Consider the following 12,960-nt stretch of genomic DNA (forward strand, 5'->3'; position numbering starts at 1 on the left):
ATGCAGGAACGATGGTGACTGATGCATCTACACTAGTGGCCCATGACTTTGAAACAGCTTTCCTCTCGATATGCAAGCCTCATACCTTAAGGGCATGACTTAAATCCTCGAGTACTGGGAGCCCCACTCATGACTAACTGGAGGCTCCTGATAAAACTGGGATACAATGATGACTTTGCATTTTTCCTAGTAGAAACAGATAGGAAGTTACCATAAAGCAGATCACGCGTCAGCAATAACACCTCAACTATTCTATTGTAGAACGCTAACAATACATTGATAATTCATGTGGTCATCTTATGTCTGCCTGCATTGATTGGTCATTTCAACTCACAGGTGCATTGAAATATTGTCAAGAAGCATACAGTATGTTTAACACCAGGCGCCACTGTTTGAACCAAAACTAGTCGTAGAATGCAAGATGAGCAAGTACACAGTTTGATCTGGAACAGGCGGGTGTCACTTTTTGTCAAATAGTGCTGCACTTCCTTGAGAGGGTGAAAATAGGCCTTCAGTTGCTCAGTCAGCCAGTGATCAAACCCTGCCAAACCTTTTGGCCATATACCCTAGCCTTCTATACCCTACAAATTGATGTTTTTCAATACTAGTGTATATATTTAAAAAAATAATTCACTCTAACGAGTGAACGTGTTCCGCTTGAGCCCAGATGTCACATTCTTGGTGTTACAGGAGAATTCACGTGGACAAAATCGGCCAAAGTGTGGCTGGCTCTGGCAGGGGGAGGGGTTGGGGTGGTTAAGAGAAACATAGCACAAGCTTGGGGAGCACCCGAGCCTCCGACAGTGGTTGCCTGGCTCAGTGATATGGATTGGTGCAGAGGAGGTGGTATATCAAAGCCGGGGCTACCCACGAAAATAGGGAAATATATGGGGGCCCTGGACAGAATATAAAGGACTGTGATGAGGCTTGTGTTGAACACCATGTGGTTTTTATGGGGTGCTCAGGGACGTACTCCAATGGGCTTTGCTGGGCTAAACGCATATTTTTTATTTCAGTATTTCAGTAGTCGGTATACAATGACCTGATAGTGGTCATGTCTGATAAATGCTTTTAATGTATAATGCATATGCTGGAAGCTTGTTTTGTTTAATAAAAAGAAATAAAAAAAAAAAAAAATCACTCCTTTATGTAAACCACACAGTTTGAAAAGCTCTCTGGCAGTGAAGAAAAATACTATTGCCACATTTCAGATTTAATTTATTTGATATCGAAAATACATGTAATCCAGTTCTTTAACTTTCGACACGTAGGGTGATCCTGATTAAACTGCTGATCCTAAGCAGTTCAGTAGTACAAAAAGTATTGTCTTGAAAGATAAAACAGCAATGGCACCTCAACAGCAGCCGATCCAGTCAAATTACAAGTGATCTTCAGCTTTATAGGAAAAAATGGTGGCAGGCAGGTGTGGTGGCGGGGAGTGAGGTATCCTGGCCTGGGGAACAGAGAGCGTTTGGTCGGAGTTCAGGATGATCTGCACCTGGATGAGATGCGCTGGGGCAACGTATGGAAGCAGTATGCAATGGCTATTGACCGTTTAGGGTTCTGGGCCAATTTAAAGCAAGCTCCTGCAACTTTACATGATCCACCAGGCAACGATTTGGCACTATTCGAAAAGTAATTCCTAACTTCTTTATAGTTCTGGAAACATCACATCCCCTATAATGTTCCAGAGAGATACCCAAGCCTCATTAAAAAAGGTGGCTGAGCTAACAGCCTGTGCTAATGATTGCTTCCTTCTGGATAAGTTCAATGTGGCTATTAAATCAATGATTGGCAGTTCTGTCATGTACACTCCTGCCACTCAAATATTTTCCAGATCCATTAAACAAGGCTGACATGGCAGTGCTAAGTTCAGGCTGTGACCCACGTGAACGGTGTGTTACCTTCCGGGAAAGATATGACTCTTACAGCGAAGGAGAACATGATGTATTACCTCATATTAGGATCAGACTCTTTTGAAGATCACAAGCCACAATGTACTTGTAAAATGTGAGCAATACTTTGTAGGTGGACCGACTAGGATTTTCATATGACTCAGCGACACAGGATTACTGAATTTCAGTTTAAAATATCTTGTAATTCTGGGTTAAAGTTCTGGTACGCCGGGTATAGGGAATGCCGCAGCAAAGGCTTCCACTTCTTCTTTGATGGTCTGGATCGTGCTCTTGTATTTCTCATCGCACGCAAGCTTTTCTTTGAACTCCTTCAAGGTTGCTTTTGCTGGCATGTCATTCTGTATCTGCAGAGTCAGCTCTATGCCTGCAAGGAGAATGCGATGACAATCAGCCCCGTACACATAGGACAAGTCTAAATCTTACCAGAATAATAACCACTGAAATTCATATAAATACACAATTTCACAGTCCAGTGCGGATCTAAACCACACCACCTTCTATTACCTCAGCAAAATGTTTATGGGTTATTTGTAGCATCAATTGTTTATCACCAGCCAACATGCTTCAGCCTTCTCTGGATCCAGAACTACACAGGAATGTTTAAATAACGACCAACTGCCTGCCAGCCGCCAATTACAAGGAGGAGACAAATGAAAGGATAGCATCAATCAGAGGGTGATATCCCTGCCAGCAGCCCGCCAAACCCTTCTTTTGTAAGTATTTACCACCTGATTTTTTTCATGGTCTGACAAGCGGAAATATAGTGAGTTAGCAGTGAAGCTCATCAGCTCAAGCCTATGTTAGCCTAGTCTCTTCCTTCAAAGGGTGCAGTGACACTCACCAGCTCAAGCCTATGTTAGCCTGTTCCTTCAAAGGGCACAGTGAAGCTCACAAGCTCAAGCCCATATTAGCCTAGTCTCTTCCTTCAAAGAGCGCAGTGACGCTCACCAGCTCAAGCCTGTTAGCCTAGTCTCTTCCTTCAAAGGGCGCAGTGACGCTCACCAGCTCAAGCCTGTTAGCCTAGTCTCTTCCTTCAAAGGGCGCAGTGACGCTCACCAGCTCAAGCCTGTTAGCCTAGTCTCTTCCTTCAAAGGGCGCAGTGACGCTCACCAGCTCAAGCCTGTTAGTCTAGTCTCTTCCTTCAAAGGGTGCAGTGACGCTCACCAGCTCAAGCTTATGTTAGCCTAGTCTCTTCCTTCAAAGGGCGCAGTGACACTCACCAGCTCAAGCCTATGTTAGCCTAGTCTCTTCCTTCAAAGGGCGCAGTGACGCTCACCAGCTCAAGCCTATGTTAGCCTAGTCCCTTCCTTCAAAGGGTGCAGTGAAGCTCACCAGCTAAAGCCTGTTAGCCTAGTCTCTTCCTTCAAAGGGCGCAGTGACGCTCACCAGCTCAAGCCTGTTAGCCTAGTCTCTTCCTTCAAAGGGCGCAGTGACGCTCACCAGCTCAAGCCTGTTAGCCTAGTCTCTTCCTTCAAAGGGTGCAGTGACGCTCACCAGCTCAAGCCTGTTAGCCTAGTCTCTTCCTTCAAAGGGCGCAGTGACGCTCACCAGCTCAAGCCTGTTAGCCTAGTCTCTTCCTTCAAAGGGCGCAGTGACGCTCACCAGCTCAAGCCTGTTAGCCTAGTCTCTTCCTTCAAAGGGCGCAGTGACGCTCACCAGCTCAAGCCTGTTAGCCTAGTCTCTTCCTTCAAAGGGTGCAGTGACGCTCACCAGCTCAAGCCTGTTAGCCTAGTCTCTTCCTTCAAAGGGCGCAGTGACGCTCACCAGCTCAAGCCTATGTTAGTCTAGTCTCTTCCTTCAAAGGGTGCAGTGACGCTCACCAGCTCAAGCCTTTGTTAGCCTAGTCTCTTCCTTCAAAGGGCGCAGTGACGCTCACCAGCTCAAGCCTATGTTAGCCTAGTCTCTTCCTTCAAAGGGCGCAGTGACGCTCACCAGCTCAAGCCTATGTTAGTCTAGTCTCTTCCTTCAAAGGGTGCAGTGACGCTCACCAGCTCAAGCTTATGTTAGCCTAGTCTCTTCCTTCAAAGGGCGCAGTGACACTCACCAGCTCAAGCCTATGTTAGCCTAGTCTCTTCCTTCAAAGGGTGCAGTGACGCTCACCAGCTCAAGCCTATGTTAGCCTAGTCCCTTCCTTCAAAGGGTGCAGTGAAGCTCACCAGCTAAAGCCTGTTAGCCTAGTCTCTTCCTTCAAAGGGCGCAGTGACGCTCACCAGCTCAAGCCTGTTAGCCTAGTCTCTTCCTTCAAAGGGCGCAGTGACGCTCACCAGCTCAAGCCTGTTAGCCTAGTCTCTTCCTTCAAAGGGTGCAGTGACGCTCACCAGCTCAAGCCTGTTAGCCTAGTCTCTTCCTTCAAAGGGCGCAGTGACGCTCACCAGCTCAAGCCTGTTAGCCTAGTCTCTTCCTTCAAAGGGTGCAGTGACGCTCACCAGCTCAAGCCTGTTAGCCTAGTCTCTTCCTTCAAAGGGTGCAGTGACGTTCACCAGCTCAAGCCTGTTAGCCTAGTCTCTTCCTTCAAAGGGTGCAGTGACGCTCACCAGCTCAAGCCTGTTAGCTTAGTCTCTTCCTTCAAAGGGCGAAGTGAAGCTCACCAGCTCAAGACTATGTTAGTCTAGTCTCTTCCTTCAAAGAGCGCAGTGAAGCTCGCCAGCTCAAGCCTATGTTAGCCTAGTCTCTTCCTTCAAAGGGTGCAGTGACACTCACCAGCTCAAGCCTATGTTAGCCTGTTCCTTCAAAGGGCACAGTGAAGCTCACAAGCTCAAGCCCATATTAGCCTAGTCTCTTCCTTCAAAGAGCGCAGTGACGCTCACCAGCTCAAGCCTGTTAGCCTAGTCTCTTCCTTCAAAGGGCGCAGTGACGCTCACCAGCTCAAGCCTGTTAGCCTAGTCTCTTCCTTCAAAGGGTGCAGTGACGCTCACCAGCTCAAGCCTGTTAGCCTAGTCTCTTCCTTCAAAGGGTGCAGTGACGCTCACCAGCTCAAGCCTGTTAGCCTAGTCTCTTCCTTCAAAGGGCGCAGTGACGCTCACCAGCTCAAGACTATGTTAGTCTAGTCTCTTCCTTCAAAGAGCGCAGTGAAGCTCGCCAGCTCAAGCCTATGTTAGCCTAGTCTCTTCCTTCAAAGGGTGCAGTGACACTCACCAGCTCAAGCCTATGTTAGCCTGTTCCTTCAAAGGGCACAGTGAAGCTCACAAGCTCAAGCCCATATTAGCCTAGTCTCTTCCTTCAAAGGGAGCAGGGAATCTCTGGGACTCACTCACCACCTGCCACACATGTGATGTACGGCCATCCCAAGCTTTGTGGAAGGCGCGTCACTCTCAGACTCCAAGGCTGAATCGGATGCTTAGGAATGCCTTTCCTGGGTTGCACAAGCAACCCTGACTAAAAGGGGAATCCCAGGAACTCCCTGTTGAGACAGCAAACATCTGCTATACTGGGGAGTGAATCCCCAGGATTCAATTTTGTAAAGGGGTTTGTGCGCACCCCCAGGAAGATAATCTGAAGGTTCATTATGCTTGGGACAGCCATGTATCTTACACCCTTACCGCCTCACCCTCCCCTTCAAGCCCCCTGCACAGCCATAGGCAATTCCCAGGATATTTCCTTGTGAGCCTCCATCAGGTGCACGGTCTGCTTGGAAAGCCTGAAGGACCACCGGGTGAAGCAATGCACACAAGTTATACTAAAACTTTCCATCCAAGTTTGATTCCTGTGCCGCTCACCAATGCCTCCAAGCCATAGATCAGTGGATGCAAAGCAATTACTGCAAACTAAACATATCCAAAACGTACTAGTCGTAGGTAAATAGACCACCTGACTAGTCGGCTATCCTGGCTAAAGATCCTGATCCGCATCATAACACTTCACACCAAGTCAGGAATATAGGTGACATCATGGACACAAACCTCTACCGGAAGGCACAAAGGTATTCTTGTGTAAAAACTTATGCTACATCCATCATATGTGGAATTTGTATAGCACAAACCTAGCCAAAAAGGCACTGGAGTGCTGCACAGGAGCAAAGGCAAGAATACAGTCAGTGTGTGATAACAGAGGTATCTGGTTATGTGATGTGGTTTTCTTTGAACAGGTCCGCCAGGTTCCTAATTGGAGCAGGGTTGGGAAGGTGTTCCAGATCACGCGTTCATAGTTGGAAAATGCCTCTTACCTGTTTTTTCCCTTTTGTTACATTTCTTATTTGTCAGTCATATTGTGGCTGGCTGCACATGTGCCAAGAGCCATAAGAGATGGCAAGCTTGTCCACAAGTTAAGTGGGTTATTGTTCATGATATATTTGAAAATGATGCAGCTGGTTTTAAAGATGATGATGGCTGGCAAGGGGAGCCAATGGAGTTCTATCAGGAATGAGATTACATGATCACATTTCCTTTTTCCTTGGATGAGCCATGTGGAATTTAAGATGCCCTTAAGGGCCGTCAGTGTGGCGTCTGAGAGGCAATGGAGTAGGGCATTACCACAATCCAGTTGCGAGAGTTCAAGAGCCTAAACAGCATTGGTGGAGTCTCATTCTGAAGAAAGTTTTATTTTCTTCAGAAGAGAGAGTTGGTATCCGCTTGTCTTTTGGCAGCGTGTTTCTTGAGGTTGAGGCTGATGTCAAAGGTAAAGCAAAGTGATTTGCATTTGATGAAAGTTTGGGTTGAAAGCAGTCAAGGGTCCTCTAATTGAGCCAGGCCTGTACTACTGCTTGCCTGTTCTTCGAAAAATCACAGGAATTCTTTGTTTGGGTTGAGCTTCATATACGGACTGGACATGCAGGTCTAGATGAGGAGCAGGCAGTGTTTCATGTGTTGAAGCAGAGGAGACTTTCAGCTAAAGTTGTGCATCATCAGCATATTAATGGATGTGGAAGCTGTCATCTGTGAGTAGAGTCCCCATGAGCTCTATGTAGAGGTTGAAGATGACATAAAGACAGTATGAAGCCCTGTGGGACTCAGCAAGTGATAGGGAACTTTTGGGAGCTGGTGGTACCCATGTGAACAGACTGTTGAAAGGGTAGGAGGAAAACCAGTGAATGACAGTATGAGTCAATTCTATTCAAGACACCAGGGTGTTGAGGAGGGTAGGATGGCAGATAGTTGAGAAGTTCAGCAATGGCAGGGGTCATGGTCATATGTGGTGAGGAAGGCTTTGTCTACAATGTTTAAGGTACCGGCCTCTGTGCTGCAGGGTAACCTGAAACCAGACTGATAGTCATGCAGGAGATAGTTAGCATGGATGTGATTTTGAGCGCAACTGATTTCTTAAATGATCTTGCCAGTGAAGGTTAGGTGAGTGATGGGGCTGTAGTTGGCATGGTCATCAGGGTCTAGTGTATGTTTCTCCAGGACTTTCTGTAGGCCTGCCATGAGACCTTTTGGGAAGATACCTTGAGTGAGGGAGGATTTGACAGTGCTGAGCAGTGGGTGAGAGCGTCTCCGGCGAGAGCTTTGATTAAGGACATGGGTAAGTTATCTTCATAGGAAGTGGCTTTGATGATATAAAGTGTATAAGTGAGATCAGTGAGAAACCAGGCTTTGAAAGTGGACCACTGTCACATTTTTTGGGAGAAGGTGTGGATGGAAGAGGAAAGTACAGCTTGGTGTTGTCGATGTGCTTTCGGATCTTTATTTTCCCACTAAAGAAGCAGTTTATGGCATTGAACTCCTCTCTGGAAACTGGGATAGGTGGGTCAGGCAGGGAACTGATTCAGTGATTGATTTTCTTGAGGTTTTCTGCTTCTATTGCTGGCTTAATTGATGGTGGTGGTGCAGTACCTTGCTTTGGCTAACATGATGAGCAGCTGTGTGTTGCGTGGAGGGACTTCACGAACATGAGGTCATCAAGAGTTTGTTTTCTCTTTCACGTTTTTTCCTATCAGGGGATGGAGTATTTACTGTAAGCGAGGTCTTTAGAGTTCCAGGGTGCTGAAGGTTGTGGGTTAGACTTGTATGTTTTTTTAAAGCGTAGATGTTCTGATGTCTTTTAGAAGGGTCTTGGCATCTTCCCTTACTTAAAATGCCACCATAATATACAAGTAACCGCAGACTTGGCACTCTTCAGTGTAGACTACGCCAACGATATTTAGTCTGCAGTATAACTACAAGTGATTAAAAAGAATCAGAGAATCCAGAACACTGCTACCAGCCAACTCAACCTTAAAAGTCAGGTTGCACATTTCACATTCAGTCTTCTACGATGGCTACATAGACACTACTGCAACAAATCTTGTACAGGAGGATCTGTTTTCCCCATCCTATCGGCTAAGATACAAACTTACTCCCTTCTTGAACAAGAGTAAATATCAATCATCGTGAATTCTAGTGAGCATTAAAACATGGCTGTTTTCACGTGTGTGTGGTTCCAGCTTTCCAGATGTTGGTCTACACTAACTAAAGGAGTAATTTTTGGTCCTGCTGATCGGTTACTGGGGACCCTGCAGGTTGGGAAAAGGGGGAGTAGGACATAGAAGTACATCCGTGATCAGTCTATATAATGACCAAAACACTAAATGTTCAGGATGAAACGGTCTCATGTAGACAACCCTTAAGCATATATCACGCTACAACATCATCTCCATTTCTTTCCTAGGCACAATTAAGACCTACAAGCTGTGGAGTAGAAGAGCAGATATAGGTTTACTGTTGTAAAGGAATCTAGGCAAATATTTTTCAAATGGATAAAAAAGAAACTAGAAATGTCAAGGAAAGAGGACCAGGCTTCTCAAACGAAAAATGGAAGTGAAATTATTTTAGTCTAGCAGCGCCCCATTGTCTGATAAATGAAAAGGGTGGAAAGTTCCTTCTTGATCAAATGATTTACTTCCTAAATTTGAAAGATATTGCACAATTCTGTTCAAAACACCACACGATAGCAAGAGGAAGAAACTGCTTCTCTGACAAAGGGGTCAGTTTATGATTCTGCTGGCTTTTAACAGTCCTTCACTAAAGGGTCACACAATCGTTTCAAGGAGTGGTGGGCAAAAATAGAGAGCGTCTCTTCTACAATTTTTGGTCTGAAAGTTTAACAAGCATTGCAAAGCCAATAGGTCTGGTATATGAGAGCTACCAGCTTTAACAATGTTTTGTAAACATGCTGTACAGCATCACGGATGCTGTACAGCAGCATGGATTCTTTGCAATGTGGCTAAAACTAATTTAAGAAAGCGTTATGATGCAGCCAGATAAAATGTGCTTTTATTGTTTTTTAAAGTACATTAGCGCCGGATAAATCCTCGTCTTTTTGTTATTATCTTTAGCCATGCTGTACAGCATAGTTACAAATTATTGACGAAGACGGCAGTACCCATGCTGTACAGCATGTAAAAAGGCAATAGCAGAGCCAATCGCCTCAAAGGTGAGACATACTGCCTTTCCCAATGCTTGTTGGGTCTTGAAAGCAACACCCCTGTGATTCTGAGCAAATCAGTTTATTTTCCCATATGTGAAAAAGGACAAAAATATGACATTTGGCAAAAAAAATAATTCTATCACAAGGTAAGCAATTGCGTCTATGTCTTAGAGAAATTGCACTTGGAAGCAAGATAACATCTTTTCCCACAATAAACAGCTACTGCAAAGGAGAAAAGGGTTCCTTTGAAGTGTGTGTGCCACAGTAAGACATAGCTACGAATGGCAAGAGGTTCAACAAGAACGACAGGGAACAAGGAAAAAGTAGTACCTCAAACAGAGCGATCAGCGGAAGGACAGCAATCAAGCTGTAGCAATCAGTATTTGGCCCATGCTCCAGCCAAAAGAAGATGAAGTGAAGCCAGCAAGCACTGGCCAAAGAGAAGGCAAAAAAGTGACAAAGCGAACAAAGCTAAGCAATAGCTGGGCTGCAAGCCTCTTGTTGTATACTGTATCTCACGCAAGCAAGAGCGCATGCGCTATCGCAGGTGAGACCTAACAACGGTGAGAAATCTCTTCAATGTGTGTCTTTGCACTGTAAAAACCGACTTTATAGCAGGATAATGAAGTGTGTGTGTAGAGAGGTGTAGAGGTGTGGAGAGATAGAGGTGTGGAGAGATAGAGGTGTGGAGAGATAGAGGTGTGGAGAGATAGAGGTGTGGAGAGATAGAGGTGTGGAGAGATAGAGGTGTGGAGAGATAGAGGTGTGGAGAGATAGAGGTGTGGAGAGATAGAGGTGTGGAGAGATAGAGGTGTGGAGAGATAGAGGTGTGGAGAGATAGAGGTGTGGAGAGATAGAGGTGTGGAGAGATAGAGGTGTGGAGAGATAGAGGTGTAGAGATAGAGATATAGAGGTGTAGAGGTGTAGAGATAGAGGTGTAGAGGTGTAGAGATAGAGATAGAGATAGAGATAGAGATAGAGGTGTAGAGGTGTAGAGGTGTAGAGGTGTAGAGGTGTAGAGATAGAGATAGAGGTGTAGAGGTGTAGAGGTGTAGAGATAGAGATAGAGGTGTAGAGGTGTAGAGATAGAGATAGAGATAGAGATAGAGGTGTAGAGGTGTAGAGATAGAGATAGAGATAGAGAGAGGAGTAGAGGTGTAGAGATAGAGATAGAGGAGTAGAGGTGTAGAGGTGTAGAGGTGTAGAGATAGAGGTGTAGAGGTGTAGAGGTGTAGAGATAGAGATAGAGGTGTAGAGGTGTAGAGATAGAGATAGAGATATAGAGGTGTAGAGGTGTAGAGATAGAGATAGAGGTGTAGAGATAGAGATAGAGATAGAGGTGTAGAGGTGTAGAGATAGAGATAGAGGTGTAGAGATAGAGATAGAGGTGTAGAGGTGTAGAGATAGAGATAGAGGTGTGGAGAGATAGAGGTGTGGAGAGATAGAGGTGTGGAGAGATAGAGGTGTGGAGAGATAGAGGTGTAGAGATAGAGATATAGAGGTGTAGAGGTGTAGAGGTGTAGAGATAGAGATAGAGATAGAGATAGAGGTGTAGAGGTGTAGAGGTGTAGAGATAGAGATAGAGGTGTAGAGGTGTAGAGATAGAGATAGAGGTGTAGAGGTGTAGAGGTGTAGAGATAGAGATAGAGGTGTAGAGGTGTAGAGATAGAGATAGAGGTGTAGAGATAGAGATAGAGATATAGAGATAGAGGTGTAGAGGTGTAGAGGTGTAGAGGTGTAGAGATAGAGGAGTAGAGGTGTAGAGGTGTAGAGGTGTAGAGGTGTAGAGATAGAGATAGAGGTGTAGAGGTGTAGAGATAGAGATAGAGGTGTGGAGAGATAGAGGTGTGGAGAGATAGAGGTGTGGAGAGATAGAGGTGTAGAGATAGAGGTGTGGAGAGATAGAGGTGTAGAGATAGAGGTGTAGAGAGAGATAGAGGTGTAGAGGTGTAGAGATAGAGATAGAGGTGTAGAGATAGAGATAGAGGTGTAGAGGTGTAGAGATAGAGATAGAGGTGTAGAGGTGTAGAGATAGAGATAGAGGTGTGGAGAGATAGAGGTGTGGAGAGATAGAGGTGTGGAGAGATAGAGGTGTGGAGAGATAGAGGTGTGGAGAGATAGAGGTGTGGAGAGATAGAGGTGTAGAGATAGAGGTGTAGAGATAGAGATAGAGGTGTAGAGGTGTAGAGATAGAGATAGAGGTGTGGAGAGATAGAGGTGTGGAGTGATAGAGGTGTGGAGAGATAGAGGTGTAGAGATAGAGATATAGAGGTGTAGAGGTGTAGAGATAGAGGTGTAGAGGTGTAGAGGTGTAGAGATAGAGATAGAGATAGAGATAGAGGTGTAGAGGTGTAGAGATAGAGATAGAGGTGTAGAGATAGAGATAGAGGTGTAGAGGTGTAGAGGTGTAGAGATAGAGATAGAGGTGTAGAGATAGAAATAGAGGTGTAGAGGTGTAGAGATAGAGATAGAGATAGAGGTGTAGAGGTGTAGAGATAGAGATAGAGGAGTAGAGGTGTAGAGGTGTAGAGGTGTAGAGATAGAGATAGAGGAGTAGAGGTGTAGAGGTGTAGAGGTGTAGAGATAGAGGTGTAGAGGTGTAGAGGTGTAGAGGTGTAGAGATAGAGATAGAGGTAGAGGTGTAGAGGTGTAGAGCTAGAGGTGTAGAGGTGTAGAGATAGAGATAGAGATATAGAGGTGTAGAGGTGTAGAGATAGAGATAGAGATAGAGGTGTAGAGGTGTAGAGATAGAGATAGAGATAGAGGAGTAGAGGTGTAGAGGTGTAGAGATAGAGATAGAGATAGAGGAGTAGAGGTGTAGAGGTGTAGAGATAGAGGTGTAGAGGTGTAGAGGTGTAGAGGTGTAGAGGTGTAGAGGTGTAGAGATAGAGGTGTAGAGGTGTAGAGGTGTAGAGTAGAGATAGAGATAGAGGTGTAGAGATAGAGATAGAGATATAGAGGTGTAGAGATAGAGATAGAGGTGTAGAGATAGAGATAGAGGTGTAGAGGTGTAGAGATAGAGATAGAGATAGAGGTGTAGAGGTGTAGAGATAGAGATAGAGATAGAGGAGTAGAGATAGAGGAGTAGAGGTGTAGAGATAGAGATAGAGGAGTAGAGGTGTAGAGGTGTAGAGGTGTAGAGATAGAGATAGAGGAGTAGAGGTGTAGAGGTGTAGAGGTGTAGAGATAGAGATAGAGGAGTAGAGGTGTAGAGGTGTAGAGGTGTAGAGATAGAGGTGTAGAGGTGTAGAGGTGTAGAGATAGAGATAGAGGTGTGGAGAGATAGAGGTGTAGAGGTGTAGAGATAGAGATAGAGATAGAGATAGAGGGTAGAGGTGTAGAGGTGTAGAGATAGAGATAGAGGTGTAGAGGTGTAGAGATAGAGGTGTAGAGGTGTAGAGATAGAGATAGAGATAGAGATAGAGGTGTAGAGGTGTAGAGATAGAGATAGAGATAGAGATAGAGATAGAGGAGTAGAGGAGTAGAGGTGTAGAGGTGTAGAGGTGTAGAGGTGTAGAGATAGAGATAGAGGTGTAGAGGTGTAGAGGTGTAGAGATAGAGGTGTAGAGGTGTAGAGGTGTAGAGATAGAGATAGAGATAGAGAGGTGTAGAGGTGTAGAGATAGAGATAGAGGTGTAGAGGTGTAGAGATAGAGATAGAGATAGAGGTAGAGGTGTAGAGATAGAGATAGAGATAGAGGAGT

The 12,960-nt window shown here is 45.2% G+C and overlaps 1 protein-coding gene across 2 annotated transcripts in view; it reads right to left on the reverse strand.

Moving 5' to 3' along the window:
* Window positions 1-1,201: 1,201 nt before the first annotated feature.
* Window positions 1,202-12,960, reverse strand: part of SHMT1 (serine hydroxymethyltransferase 1) — a 174,822-nt gene continuing 163,063 nt past the window's right edge. For both annotated transcript variants that reach the window (XM_085628984.1, XM_085628983.1), the window contains exon 12: window positions 1,202-2,280. In XM_085628984.1, the coding sequence (XP_085485110.1) occupies window positions 2,108-2,280 (173 nt within the window). In that variant the 3' untranslated portion in view covers window positions 1,202-2,107. The remainder of the gene's footprint in view (window positions 2,281-12,960) is intronic.

This window comes from Triturus cristatus, chromosome 10 (genome assembly GCF_964204655.1).
Source record: "Triturus cristatus chromosome 10, aTriCri1.1, whole genome shotgun sequence".
Taxonomy (NCBI): Eukaryota; Metazoa; Chordata; class Amphibia; order Caudata; family Salamandridae; genus Triturus; species Triturus cristatus.